The 16461-nt window shown below is 40.6% G+C and overlaps 1 protein-coding gene across 1 annotated transcript in view; it reads right to left on the bottom strand.

Moving 5' to 3' along the window:
• Window positions 1–16461, bottom strand: part of PAPPA (pappalysin 1) — a 447251-nt gene that overhangs the window by 16999 nt on the left and 413791 nt on the right. The window contains exons 19-20 of the mRNA XM_069748556.1: window positions 8307–8419; window positions 2205–2276 (exon numbers count right to left, since the gene is read on the bottom strand). Coding sequence (XP_069604657.1) covers window positions 2205–2276; window positions 8307–8419 — 185 coding nt within the window. The remainder of the gene's footprint in view (window positions 1–2204; window positions 2277–8306; window positions 8420–16461) is intronic.

The raw sequence follows: 16461 nt of genomic DNA, 5'->3' as shown, positions 1-16461 counted from the left end.
GTTTCATATGTCGCAGAATTGTAATGTATCTGTAAAAAGCGGATGCCACTCTGATGGTCAATATGATATCAGATTTTTTTTCTCGCACCCATGAATACATGCGCAGATCTGTACGGCCGCATTGGATAACATTGGTTCGAGTGCAGTCTCTTTTTTTAATCGAACGGCACTGGTCTGATTCATACGCTCGTGTTACTGATCTCTTAGTGATCAAATCGCTGCCTTCGATCTGCAGAAATTAAAGTTAAATCAAATTTAAAGAGAACCTGTCACCTCGAAAAATACTGTTTATCTGAAGAATTAGGTTTAACCCCTTAATGACCGCCAATACGTCTTTTAACTGACCTGAGATATAAGAGAATAGCCTCCCCATACAGATGACAATCCAGCATCTGTCGGTTGTACACTATAGCTGACAACTTTCTGTATCAGCCACGATCAGTATTTGCACCATCTAAATCTGTTTAACCCCTTAGATGCTGCTGTCAATAGTGACTACATCATTATAAATGGTTAACAGAGTGTGGGGGCTTCTTCTTTGTCACAATTGGTGCCCTCAGATCATGATTTTGTTGTCCTGATGTTTGCCATGGCAATTCATGACCAAATAGTGGCCTTAGAGTCTGTCGGCTGTAGTAATCTGTTTAGAAGTTAGCAACATTTAGGTGGTAAAAATACACATTTTCATTTCTGTCATACCACTTTGCATTAATTCCTGTAAAGCACCTGAAGGGTTAATAAACTACCTGACAGCAGTTTTCAATATGTTTAGGGGTGCTGTTTTTAAAATGGTATCACGTTTGTGGGTTTCCCAATATATGGGACCCCTAAAGTCACTTCAAACATGGATAAGTCCCTAAAAAATAAATTTTGTAAATTTCTTTGAAAAAATGAAAAATTGCTGCTACATTTTTAAACCTCCTAAAATGCTAACAAAATAAAATAACATTTTACAAATGGTGCTGATGTAAAGCAGACATGTGGGAAATGTTATTTATTAATGGTTTGCTGTTGTATGACTATCTGGATTAAAGGGATAATCATTCAAATTTAGAAAATTGCTAATTTTTTAACATTTTTCTCAAATTTTTGATATTTTTTATAAATAAACACAAAAAATCTTGAACAAAATTTACCATTATCATAAAGTATAATGTGTCACGAAAAAACAATCTCAAAATCACTGGGATTTGTTGAAGCGTTGCAGAGTTATTACCACATAAAGTGACACTGGTCAGATTTCAAAAATTTGGCTCGGTCACTAAGGGGTTAATTTGCAAGTACTGTAAATAGGGTTACAATGCTTCCTGGGAGCGCCGACTTTCCGTCATGGGGGCATGCACGGAGCTGCCACAGTCGTCGTTCACAGCACCACTCACTGTACTGTGAGTGGCGACTATAAGCGCTAATGGACACTTGGATTGACAGTTTGCAATTTGTAGCATATAACTGAAAGCCAGAGTCTCCCAGTAAGAAATAAGTTTATTCTCCTGGTGGCAGCATTTTCAGTATGGCGGCTGGGCAGCATTGCAATGCTATTTACCCGAAGATTAACCCTATATCAAAAGGTAAATAGTGTTTTTCGAAGTTATATGTTTCCTTTAGTTAATTAGGCTGCTCAATGCACCCTGCCACCTCCTAGTTCTGCATGTCCCCACCTCCCTCCCTCATTTATTTTATTGTGTTTGTACCACAGATATTTAACAGACTTAACAACCCATGTATACATTTGGATGCGATGCACTGATGCTGTCCCAGAAATGTCCCAATAACACTGCAACTTTTAGGGTTCGCTGACACGAGTGTACAACTCGGACAAGTGCAATGAGCGAAAAAAAAGGGATTGCACTCAGACCAACGTTATTCAATGAGGCTGTGCAGTTATTTTCTCAGCTGCATTCGACGTGCTATGATTTCACTCCGAAATCTAATGGGTGAAAGAAAAAAATCGAGTGCCATATGTAGCATCAGAGTGGCATCCGATTTTTACGGATACATTTCAATTCTCTTGTATAGCAAACTGGAAAAGGTTAATATCTGCTGAGTAGAAAAAAATGGATTGCACTCAGATGACAAGTGAGAAAAAATCCTGGATGAGAATGAGATCGATTATTTACATGCTAGTGTGAACGAGTCCTTAGCTTCACAGTGGGTTACACATATTTGATCCATCTGTCATAGCAAACAGGTCTCCGTCTTCTTACCTCACACCTCTTGATACAGTGAAGATCTTTTGGGAGTGGATACCATTCCTTTCTTCCCGTGCATATGATTTTCTATATAAAAAATAAAATTTATTGTATAACAGTCAGAGACACAGATAAATGAGGCCCAACTATCCCTTACACTCCAGGAATTAATAATGGGTAGGAAAATACATTACCATATAATACACAGAACATTTCTCTGTAATATTAACATAAAATGAAGAGCCAAGAGCTTAATCACTGAGTACGAAGACTGAGCTAGTTGACATAATTTGCAGTAATGACAATGGAAGGTGTTGGCTGGCATTTTTAGGATTGCAGCTAGTTAGGTGCTTGTTTGATCTGAAACAAATTTAGCACCTAATGGCAAGTTCATGTGTAACTGGGAAGTATAGCAAGTTTATATGTGATGGATATTTATAGGATTGTCCGGACCCTTGGGCCTGTTTCTGATCAGTCTCATCAATGGCTTAGCGTTGAACTACAGTTCAGCCAATGCATTGTAGGAGAAGGGGCAGGTTGGATCTCCGGCTGCCAAACAAAGCCAAGGACTGTGGTGAGAAGGTAGAAGCAGTTTATTACCGCTACTGTCTTCTACTTTGCTGGCTACATAGAAGCATTGACTTCTGTATGAACTGGACATGATCACTAGGTTTATGCTGACATAGTAGAGCTTCTGGGTCCTACGAGAGCCAGATCAGCTTTGTAAGTGACATCTCGAACAAAATGGGGCTGTTTTTCTTATACAGCCAAGTTATTGAACAATTAATAAAGAAAATCTATGGCTGCTGAAAAGAGAAGAAGCAAAAACAGAAAAAACTGGCTTGTCCTTAAGGCCCATAGAGCTTGGTCATTAAGGAATTACAGTGTATTTGTAGACACTAAGAGTTCGCATCCCTTTAAGAAATATAATTACATTTACCGTGTCATGTTCAGTGCAATATTATAATCCCAAGGAGGTGAAGGATGTGCTCCTCAATGATGACCATGTTATATGTCCTGTGCATCTTTATACAAATAGATTTATTACATATATATATTTTTCATGGCTGGCATGGTATATGGGCATTCTCTTTGCACGCCTCCTTATACCAAACCGTTATCACTGAGTTTCACTGATAAATGGAGAATATCCGTATTCAGTCCTGGAAGAATATTTCCCTTGGCTTTCTGTTTGCATCTGACCATCAGACAATCTCTCTTTCCTCTTTTTTTTGTTGCAAAGATTGAATTTGTATTTGAATTGCTAATACAAATCTCTGAGCCTGGAAGAATTTCTGGAATGCATCTGTGATTTTTCTGATTTATGGGGTGATATGGACGGTTTATACTACGCATGTGGGACACAATTCATGCCTGTATTTATACTGTACACATGGAGAAGTGCACAATGTAGACCTTGGGTTGTGTCCTTTTCCCTCCATTTATCAGGACTTTAGTAATAATAACCTAACATTTTTTTATTCAAATAAATGGTAAAAGGTAATTAGGCATTGCGTTTAATAGCGTGTAATCATGGTAACATGTTTTTTTTCATGTTAGAGTACCCTACATATTGTGGCAAGATATCCTGCTATCTATGAGTGTATATCAGCACCTTACAGGTTACGGCTTCTCTAACGTTCTAAGAGTTGGTGTCGCTAATCCCATCCAAGAGACATTATTAGGGTACGCTCACTTCAGTGTTTTAACTCGGCAAGTGCAATGTGAGAAAACTTCGCCTTGCACTGGCTGCAAAGTTAGTGAATTAGGCAGTGCTCATCTATGAGTATGTTCTCACCTGGAATTGGGGTGAGGAAAAAATCACAGCATGCTGCGTATGGGCCGCGTGAAATGGCCGAGACTCACCAATGAAAGTCAATGTGTGCAAGAAAAAAATTGCATGGCACAAGGGCCATGCGTGTGCAGTGCAATTTTTATGCACCCATCTCATAGGAAATCCGACATTTCATCAGACGAAATATCAAAATGCAATAGAAGAGATTTATAGATAGAATTTGAAAAAAATGGCGTGGGTCCCCCATATTATTCTTAACCAGCTGAGAAAAAACCGACAGCTTGGGGCTGATTTTTATAGTCTGGGAAGGGGTTAAAAAACATGGAACTTCCCAGGCTATTAATATCAGCTCACAGCTCTCTATTTAGCCTTTACTGGTCATTAAAAATGGGTGACCCACCCAAAAAATGACATGGGATCTCCTTTATAATACTAGCAAAGGATAGGCACACAGCTGAGGGCTGATAATAATAGCCTAGAAAGGGTTTATGGATATTGGCCCCCTCCCAGACTAAGAACATCAATTTCTTACGCTGACAGTGTTGATGTCAGGGAGGTGACCGGAGTTCATGGACTATGATCTCCAGTCACCTACCTGAGGTCAGCTCTCTGCATTGAAGCTGCATTCTTGACGCTCAGCTCAGTGTCTCCTCATGTTGGACTGACTGGTCACATTTTATGCGACTTCTCAGCAAAGCATCCAGATGTATTGTAATTTGGGATCATCGCAGGACAAATGGATTATTAGCGAACAGGTGAGGATTTCTTGTTTTTTTATTTTTCTTTGAATATTAATAAATGGGTAAAAGAGGGTTTGGGAGCTTCTGTGTTTGTGTTTGTATTTATTACATATTACTATTGGGTTAGTAATGGGAGTGTCTTATAGACACCTGGGGCTTGATGTCAGCAGACATTACAAAGCTGACGTCAACTCCTCAACTATTAACCCACTTGCCACCGCACCAGGGCATGTGAGAAGAGCACCAGAATTGGAACATCAAATGGGTGCACTATTTCTGGGGTGACTGAGGGGAGATGTTCTTAGTCTAGGAGAGGGCCAATATCCATGGCCCCTTCTAAGGCTGTTAATATCAATCTGCAGCTCTCTATCTAGCCTTTGCTGGTTATTAATTATAGGGGTGACCCTACATCATTTTTTGGGGGGGTCACCCCTTGATAGTAATAACCAGCAAAGGCTAAGTAGGCAACTATGAGCTGACATTAATAGCCTGGAATATCCATGTTTATTTCCCCCTTCCCACTAGTGACTATCAATAGAATGTATTGGATTTGGTGAATCTGCACGGTTCAGTGAACACATGCGGATTTACCTGCATTCAATAAAAAGCAGTGTTTTGGACTCAGCGAAAATACGCTGCATCCAAAACGCTGCTACTTCCAGATCGTGGGTGGGCACATAGTCTTAGGCTATTCATGAAATTTCTGTCGCGGAGACTAGCGTTTCCGCAAGAGAAGTTGACATGCTGCGGATCTGAGAGATGCGCCACATGTCAGTTTCCGTGGGTTATTTCTAGAAATCCCATCCACTGTGCTGTAACATCTGGCTGCTGCAGTTTTGACTCTGCACAGTCAAAACCGCAGCAATTCCTGATTGTGGGCAATTAACCTTACGGTGAAGATACAGAGGTGTTATTGAAGAAAGGTTAACCAATAGACCACCAGTAAATGTGACAGTAATGCTTATAGAAGGCATGTCTAAAATACATGGTTTTAGTCACCAGAAAATTTCATGTTACTTTTAAAGAAGCATTCCATGAAGGGTTTTTCAAATAATTCTGTGCATAAGTACATGTGGTGTAGTGTATGTGTAATAATACACTCACCTATCGCCACTTTCCTCACTGTCCAGTGCCGTTCTTCTCCTCTTCTCAGTGACGTCACCACTCTGCAGACACTCTAGTGTCATGCTGCTCTCTGCGGTTTTTACAATGTATGTCTATGGAGCATCAGAACAAGGTCCCATTGGCTTGCATTGTAATAGAGACTTCTGGCTCTTGTATAGAGCGTAGAGTGTGCCGCATAGTCTGAAGAGCGGTGATGTCACTCAAAGAAGGAGCTGAATGGCACTGAATACCGGAGAAGATGGCAGTAGGAGAGTATAGTAACACATTGACACTACATTACATTCTTATACCTACTGATTTAAGGGAATAGAAAATTCATAGGAGGCCTCTTTAAGCCAGCCATAAACATTATCAGACTGTTGGCCAAACTATGGTTTGCCCGATTGTTTGGCTGGCCGGCATCTTAGCTGGTTTTCTCCAGCACAGGAACACTAACTTGGTTGAACGCTTCTGTGTTCTCTATGAAAGAACAACTCTTAGACATGTTCCAGTAGAACTACATGACTGACAGATATTGGACATGCTGGATCATTAACTAGGAAAAAATATGGAAGTGCACTAAAAATGCATAATAAAAGTGTGAACATTCCTTATTAAAGAGTCTTGCAGCTTGGTTTTCCAGATAACAATTCTGTAAGAGAAGATGTTAATGCAAGTGTAGCTTTCAGACTCGGACTTCTTTTAGAGATGTCAACAAAAAAATTAATAGATCCCATGAACCATAATAAGAATAAATGTCTCCATATTACTAGAAATGTGGATTATAAACTCCACTCCGGGGCAGAAGTTGTGCATCTTATGTATCTTTTCCGGCACTTGTTCTGATGATGCTCGGATACATACACAAACGTTGACTATTTAGCTCTTAAGTCTCAGTGGTAGATACTGCAGTGGATTATATTTGGTACTTAATCACTGAAATTGATATGCCCTTTATGAGTCAGACATACTACCACATCACTAATTCTTTGGAAGAGAATAGAATAAATGAGAACAAGTAAGGTCAGCGAAGAGGGTGTCTCCAGACGGCTCATGATGCATGATAATTCCCTTCGCGACACAGCGAGTTGCACCTCATTTATTTTCATGCAGCCACTCAAACTGTCCTAAGTCTGAAAGTAATAGACCTCAGATCCTGTTATAAGATGACATCAGCATTGTAAAACAATCTAATTCCTTCATTAGATTTAAAACTATGCCAGGTGCCACAGGGATTTATGACAATTTTGTATCTTCTAAATACGTCACTATGTCATCCCTGGCCAAAGCTATAGATTACAGAAAGAAAGTTTGCAATACATCCTTTGCCTTTGTTCACACAACAACTTTATCAATGTATCTGCTGTGTATATTTTCCAGTGTTGAGTGTGGCATGATAAAATGGGTGGCCTTTAGTTTGTTCCCCTAAGTGATGTTGCGTAAGACAACATTCCACCGGCGGCTATTGCGGTCATGTCAAGCTGTTCAAAACAACTGACATGTCCCCGGAAAGATGTGGGCTAACCGCCGGAGCCCATATCATAGGGAGAGAGACCGACATCGGGGTAAATGTACGCCCGATGTCGATAAGGGGTTCATGGACTAATAAGCTGATTCTATGAAGGACACCACAATACCAAATGGATCCAATGTGACACGATAATAGGAAAGAAGATGTCACAAGGGTGTCATGTCCCCCTGAAAGACCCGGAGTAAGATGGTCACATTGGGTAATGAATTGTTTAGAGATGGTGTGATATGTGTCCCATATTAAATGGATTTAGTTTCCTCTGGTGCTGAAGAGGTTAACGACCCTTTCTATGCTAGTCAGAAACATTCAGCTCCACTTCAGCTGCTTCTGATCTGGTCACTACCTCTTGCTATTAAAAAAACTAGTCAGACCTTCTTGTCCAGGCCGGTGAAAGATTCATTTTCCTGAGCTAAGTCCTAAAGCTAAGTGGCTGGAGTGGAGTTGTTGTAGTAGTGTTCTGTGGTTTGCTGTAGTACGTGTGTGTTTATCTTCTGGTCCCTGGTCCCATTCAGTTTATTCCTTCCTGGCCCTATCCTCCTCCTTAATAGAAGTTTTCTGTTATCCCTGTTTTGTCTTTGTGTCTTGCTTGCTTTACATTTCTGTCCCATGCCTCATGAGGTGAAGGAGGGGATAGATCAAGGTTTAACAGGAGCATAGTAAGGTTGGAGACTCAGGCTTCTCTACCTTCAAAAGTACCCCTGGGACATGGATAATTAAGGTTTTATTTTCAGGGACAGTTTGAGGCCCCCTTCCTACCGGAGACCATCACATCGTAACAGAAGAATGGCTGTAACCGTGCCTACAGAGGACCATACATTGCCACATGTCAACATGTTGGAAAATCTCTAAGATATTGACCAAATGCCAAAAAATCTATTGTTAGCATCGCATTCAAAATAAAAGCTAACCTTTCTTATATCAAAATGTCCGAAATAAATGAACTTTACCTGCACCCTTTTTGGATTCATCCAATGCTGTAAGTTTTTTTCTGTTACATTTGGAGGCATTATGACAACTTCCTTCTTCTCATCCTCCAAACAGGTGACATTGCATTCAGCTCCTGTTAAACAGACAAAATATCGAATGAGCCAACTTTTGTGTATAATATGTGTTGTTATATAAGTCATGGTGACATTTCTATTATATTATCTAACTTCACAGGCTTGGGTCTTTTCTATTCCCCATTTACTTATTATCTCCTGCTGATGTACAGAACTATGCAAACGTTTCAGGCAGCTTTTGATAAAATGCTGCTAAGTAACAATTCCTTTATAATAGAACTGTTAATAGTTTACTTTAATCAATGAAAGAGAAATCTAAATCGCATCAATATTTGGTGTGACTATCATCTGCCTTCAGAAGAGCATCACGGCATCAATTTTTCCGGGTAAACTTGCTCTCAGGTTTTGAAAGAGCTCAGCAGGGAGGTTGTTCCAAACACCTTGGAGAACTGACCCCAGATCTTCTGTGGATGTTGCTGGTGAAAATCTTTCTGTCTTTTCATGTAATCCCACATAGAGTCAGTGATCTTGAGATCAGGGCTCTGTGGGGGTCGGATCATCACATCCAGGATGTCTTGCTCTTCTTTAAGCTCAAGATTGTTCTTACTGAAATTGCTGTATGTTGGATGCCATTGTCATGCTGCAGAATGAATTTGGAACCAATCAGACACCTCACTGATGGTATTGAATGCTGGAAAAGTATCTCTCTGGATTTCTCCACATTAAGGACAACCAAGAAAAGGGCAACATTGAGGGCTGTAGAAGCAGTGGTCGGCCAAGGAAACTTAGTGCAGCAGATGAACGATTCTTCTGCTTACATGCTTTTGAAATCGGAAGATGTCCAGCAGTGCCATCAGCTCAGAACTAGCAGCAACCAATAAAACCCAGCTATAACCATCTACTGTTCAGAGAATTCTGGCCAGAAGTGGTCTTCATGGAAGAATTGAGGCAAAGTTATACCTTCAACACGGAAACGAGGTCACGTGACTCAACTATGCATGAAAACATAAGATATGGGATACAGAAAAACGATAGTAGATGCTCTGATTAGTCAAAATGTGAAATATTTTGCTGTAATGGGGCAGTTTGTGAAACGACTGGAGAGCAGCACAATAATGTATGTCTGCAGGCAACAGTGAAGCATGGTGGAGGTTCTTTGCAAGTTTGGGGCAGCATTTCAGCAAATCTAGCTGTGGATTTTGTTAGATTTAATGGTGTCTTTGGTTCTGAGAAATCCAGTCAAATACTTGACCATCAGGGAGGCATCTGATTGTCACCAAATGTATTGTTCAGCAGGTCAACAACTCTAAACATACAACCAATGTAATAATAAACTATCATCAGTGTAAAGAAGAATGGGGAAACCTGGAAGTGATTATCCGGCCCCCCACGGAGGCCCGATCTCACATCATCCAGTCTGTCTGGGATCATATGAAGAGACAGAAGGATTTACACAAGTGACATCCACTGAAGATCAGTGGTTGTTCTCCAAGCTGTATGGAACAGCATCCTGCCTGGTTCGTTCATAAACTGTGCACAAGAGTATCCAGAAAAATGTATGTTGTTCTGAAGGTAAAGGGCGGTCACACCAAATATTTTAGATTTCTCTTTTTTTTTTCCAGTCACTTTGTATTTTGCTAATCAATAAAAATAAACTATTAGCACTTTTAAATTTCAAAGCATTCTGACTTTAAAGAATTCATTCTACACCTGCCTAAAATTTTTGCACGGCACCGTATATATATTGTTTATAAATCTTTAGCCCCTGTAATTCAGTACAGTCAGATTCCAAGCATTACCGGTTATGCCTTAGGGAGCCATTTTGGTTGCTGGCTCACTAGTTATGATCCCTGATATATGATTAATGTGATTACTGTGTCATTCTGAAAAAAGGAAAAATCTGGTGTATTCGGTATAGATGCTTCATAAATGGAAGGACCAGGGCTACACACCGGTGACTCACCATTTTATTACTCCACGCTTAGCTCATCTAGGTTTCGGCTACTGCCCTCCAGAGAGATATAGAATTGGGTTTGTGAGCCGTGCATTTACAGCAGAGAAATAATAATGGCTAAGAACGAGCTTTGCTCTGAGGCACAATATGCCTTTTACTTGGCAAAACCCAGATACAAATAGCGTTTCTTTTTCATTGGTAATTCCACCTGCTTTCAATCAAAAATTCCTACTTATGTCATTGTACATCTAAATATATTTCTTGCATTTGCCACACACAAAAGTCCAAAATGTCATTTCGGAAGCGAATTATGTTTTATGAAGATTTCCATTTCATTTTTATAATTGAATTATCCGCTTATATAAGAAGTATTATTACCGAGTTTCACATTTGAAGGAACCATAAAAAGAAAAAAAAAATCAGGGCATTACTTTATAGCATACTTAGGATTCTGAGAAATAGAAAAATGAAATCCCAACTATTGGCCTCCTTCCACATTTCTATTTATGATGGACGTATTCCCCGCATATACACCTGGTTATAGTACCGTGGGGACCATGGGGGCAAGGTAGGATGTCGCCTTGGGACAACTCATATGGTGGAGCCCAACTGGGGGCGACTGCCACTCTACACTGTATCAATGGGCTGCCCTCGGGTAGAGCAGAAAAATAGTCATCTGCCCTGCCATGCCCTTCACTAGGCCGCAGGTTATGTTAGAAATATATTATATCCCCCTGTTCCTCCTGTATAGGTGGATCAGGGGGCATTATTTCTACACATGAGGTATAAGGGGCATAATTACTATATATGGGTTGATCAGGGGGCATTATAACTATACATGGGGGACCAGGGGGGCATTATAACTATACATGGGGGACCAGAAGGGCATTATAACTATACATGGGGGATCAAGGGGCATTATAGCTATACATGGGAGATCAGGCGGGCATTATAACTATACATGGGGGATCAGGGGGCATTATAACTATACATGGTGAATCAGGGGGCATTATAACTATACATGGGGGATCAGGGGGCATTATAACTATACATGGGGAACCAGGAGGGCATTATAACTATACATGGGAGATCAAGGGGCATTATAGCTATACATGGGGGATCAAGGGGCATTATAGCTATACATGGGGGATCAGGGGGGCATTATAACTATACATGGGGGATCAGGGGGGCATTATAACTATACATGGGGGATCAGAGAGGCATTATAACTATACATGGGGATCAAGGGGCATTATAGCTATACATGGGGGATCAGGGGGGCATTATAACTATACATGGGGGATCAAGGGGCATTATAACTATACATGGGGGATCAAGGGGCATTATAGCTATACATGGGGGATCAGGGGGGCATTATAACTATACATGGGGGATCAAGGGGCATTAAAGCTATACATGGGGGATCAGGGGGCATTATAACTATACATGGGGGATCAAGGGGCATTATAACTATACATGGGGGATCAAGGGGCATTATAGCTATACATGGGGGATCAGGGGGGCATTATAACTGTACATGGGGGATCAAGGGGCATTATAGCTATACATGGGGGATCAGGGGGGCATTATAACTATACATGGGGGATCAAGGGGCATTATAACGATACATGGGGGATCAAGGCGCATTATAGCTATACATGGGGGATCAGGGGGGCATTATAACTGTACATGGGGGATCAAGGGGCATTATAGCTATACATGGGGGATCAGGGGGGCATTATAACTATACATGGGGGACCAGGGGGGCATTATAACTATACATGGGGGACCAGTGGGGGATTATAACTATACATGGGGGACCAGGGGGCATTATAACTATACATGGGGGATCAGGGGGCATTATAACTATACATGGGGGACCAAGGGGGCATTATAACTATACAAGGGGGACCAGGGGGCATTATAACTATACATTGGGGATCAAGGGGCATTATAACTATACATGGGGGATCAGGGGGGCATTATAACTATACATGGGGACCAGGGAGCATTATAACTATACATGGGGGATCAGGTGGCATTATAACTATACATGGGTGACCAGGGGGGCATTATAACTATACATTGGGAATCAAGGGGCATTATAACTATACATGAGGGACCAGGGGGGCATTATAACTATACATGGGGGATCAAGGGGCATTATAACTATACATGGGGATCAAGGGGGCATTATTACTATACATGGGGGATCAAGGGGCATTATAACTATACATGGGCGATCAAGGGGCATTATAACTATACATGGGGGGTCAAGGGGCATTATAACTATACATGGCAGACCAGGGGGCATTATAAATATACATGGGGGACCAGGGGGGCATTATAACTATACATGGGGGACCAGGTGGCATTATAACTATACATGGGGAATCAGGGGGCATTATAACTACACATGGGGGATCAGGGGGGCATTATAACCATACCTAGAGGAATAAAGGAGCGTCATTACTATATATGTGGGAATCAGGGGGCATTATTTCTATACATGAGGTATAAGGGGCATAATTACTATATTTGGATTGATCAGGGGGCATTATAACTATACATGGGGAATCAGGGGGGCATTATAACCATACCTAGGGGAATAAAGGAGCGTCATTATTATGATATGTGGGGTGATCTGGTGTAATTATTACTCTATTTGGGGCAATTAGATGGCATAATTACTATATCTGGGGATAACTGGGCATTATTACTATATATGTGAGATCAGAGGGATTAATACTATATATGAGGGATAAGGGGGCATTATTATACTGTATATATGGGGAGATCAGGTGAACTTATTACTCTATCTAGGACAATTAAACTGCAATATTACTATATATGGGGGATAAGTGGGCATCATTTCTATATATGGGGGATAAGGGAGCATCATTATTATATATAGTGGGATCAGGGGCATTATAACTGTATATGAGGGGATCAGGTGAAATTATTACTCTTGCGACAATTATCAAGTGGAATTATTACGAGATACATAAGGGGAATCAGGGATGCAATATTACTATATATGTTGGCATGTAAAAGTTTGGGCACCCCGGCCAAAATTACAGTTATTGTGAACAGCTAAGCAAGTTGAAGATATAATGATCTCTAAAAGACCTAAAGCTAAAGATGACACATTTCCTTTGTATTTCAGGCAAAAAATACATATATAGTTTCATATTTTACATTTTAAAGGGAACCTGCTACCTGAATTTGGCAGGACCGGTTTTCGTTCATATGGGCGGAGTTTGCGGGTGTTTGATTCACCCTTTCCTTACCCGCTGGCTGCATGCTGGCCGCAATATTGGACTGAAGTTCATTCCATGTCCTCCGTAGTACACGCCTGCGCAAGGCAAGATTGACTTGCGCAGGCGTGTACTACGGAGGAACATAGAATGAATTTCAATCCAATATTGCGGCCAGCATGCAGCCAGCGGGTAAAGGAAAGGGTGAATCAAACACCCGAAAACTCCGCCCATATGACCGAAAACCGGTCCCGCCAAATTCAGGTGACAGGTTCCCTTTAAAAATTACAAAAAGGAAAATGGGCCTATGCAAACGTTTGGACACCCTTGAAGATTTGTGTGCTCAGATAACGTTGACCAGGGTTTCAAACCTTAATTAGCTTGCTAGGGTTATGGCTTGTTCACCATCATCGTTAGGAAAGGCTAGGCAATTAAAATTTCCCAGCTTTATGAAAACCCAGCCTCCTCTAGCCTTGTGCCAAAAAACAGCAGCCATGGGTTCCTCTAAGCAGCTGCCTAGCACTCTGAAAATGAAAATGGTGGAGACCCACAAAGCAGGAGATGGTTATAAGAAAATAGCAAAGAGTTTTCAAGTTTTCCTCAGTTCGAAATGTAATTAAGAAATCTCAGTTAACAGGAACAGTGGAGGTTAAGATAAAGTCTTAACCAAGACTTCCAAGTAAAATTTCCAAGCAAAATTTCAGTGAGAGCTGCTTGTAGAATTGCTAGAGAGTCAAATCAGAACCCACCACCTGACTGCAAAAGACCTTCAGAAAGATTTAGCAGACTCTGGAGTTGTGGTACATTGTTCTGCTGTTCAGAGACACCTGCACAAATATGGCTTTCAATGAAGAGCCATCAGAAGAAAACCTCTCCTGCATCCTCACAATGAAATTGTATGCAAAAAAAATCTAAACAAGTATGATGCATTTTTGAAAAAAAGTCCTGTGAGTCAATGAGGTTAAAATAGACCTCTTTGGCCACTATGATCACAGGTATGTGTGGAGAAAAAAAGACAGATCATTTTCAGAAAAAGAACATCTTGCCAACCATTAAGCATTGGGGTGGATCAGTCAGCTTTGGCTTTGGGTTTGACCAGGGGTTCCCAAACTTTTACATGCCGCTGTAAGGGAGATCAGGGGGCATCATTACTCATTATACAAGAGGAATCAGGTTGGTATTATTGCTATATTTGGGGATCAGGTGGCATTGTTGTTATAAGTGGAGGGATCAAGGGACTTTATTACTATATATCTGAAAATCAAGGGCTTTATGACTATGTAAGGTGAGATCAGATGGCACTATTACTCTACTTGGGGGAAATTAGGAGGCATTATTAGTATATTTTGGGAGATAAGGGGGCAATATTTCTCTATTTGGAGGCATTATTATTACATGTACTCATAGAGGGATGATCATGAGACTTTATTATTCTATTTGGGGCAATTTAACGGGCATTACTACTATATGGGAGGGAATCAGGGGGCACTGTTACTATTTTTAGGAGATGATGAGGAGAAATTAATACTCTGATGCAATATGGGGGCATTATTGCTCTTTTGGGGGGCTCAGGTCGCATTGTTACTATATATGTGGGAATCAGGGGGCATTATTACTATATGTGGGGGAATAAGGGGGCATTTTTACTATATATGGGGAAATAAGTTGGCATTATTGCTGTATATGGGGGAATAAGGGGGCATTATTACTATATATGGGGGAATAAGGGGGCATTATTACTATACATGGGGGAATAAGGGGGCATTATTACTATATGTGGGGGAATAAGGGGGCATTATTACTATATATGGGGGAATAAGGGGGCATTATTACTATATATGGGGGAATAAGGGGGCATTATTACTATATATGGGGGAATAAGGGGGCATTATTACTATATGTGTGGGAATAACAGGGCATTATTGCTATATATGGGGGAATAAGTGGGCATTATTACTATGTATGGGGGAATAAGTGGGCATTATTACTATATGTGGGGGAATAAGGGGGCATTATTATTATATATGGGGGAATAAGTGGGCATTATTACTATATATGGGGGAATAAGGGGGCTCTATTAATATATATGGGGGAATAAGGGTGCATTATTGCTATATATGGGGGAATAAGGGCGCATTATTACTATATATGGGGGAATAAGGGGGCATTATTACTATATATGGGGGAATAAGGGGGCATTATTACTATATGTGTGGGAATAACAGGGCATTATTGCTATATATGGGGGAATAAGTGGGCACTATTACTATATATGGGGGAATAAGTGGGCATTATTAGTATATGTGGGGGAATAAGGGGGCATTATTACTATATATGGGGGAATACGTGGGCATTATTACTATATATGGGGGAATAAAGGGGCATTATTACTATATATGGGGGAATAAGGGGGCATTATTAATATATATGGGGGAATAAGGGGGCATTATTACTATATATGGGGAATAAGGGGGCAATATTACTATATATGGGGGAATAAGGGGGCATTATTACTATGTGTGCGGGAATAACAGGGCATTATTGCTATATATGGGGAATAAGTGGGCATTATTACTATATATGGGGGAATAAGTGGGCATTATTACTATATGTGCGGGAATAACAGGGCATTATTGCTATATATGGGGGAATAAGTGGGCATTTTTACTATATATGGGGGAATAAGTGGGCAATATTACTATATATGGGGGAATAAGTGGGCATTATTGCTATATATGGGGGAATAAGTGGGCATTATTACTATATGTGTGGGACTAAGGGGGCATTTTTACTATATATGGGGGAATGAGGGGGCATTATTACTATATGTGGGGAATAAGGGGGCATTATTACTATATATGGGGGGAATAAGGGGGCATTTTTACTATAT

The sequence above is a fragment of the Ranitomeya imitator genome, chromosome 2, assembly GCF_032444005.1.
Source record: "Ranitomeya imitator isolate aRanImi1 chromosome 2, aRanImi1.pri, whole genome shotgun sequence".
Taxonomy (NCBI): Eukaryota; Metazoa; Chordata; class Amphibia; order Anura; family Dendrobatidae; genus Ranitomeya; species Ranitomeya imitator.
This window is presented reverse-complemented; position numbering and strand designations above follow the sequence as displayed.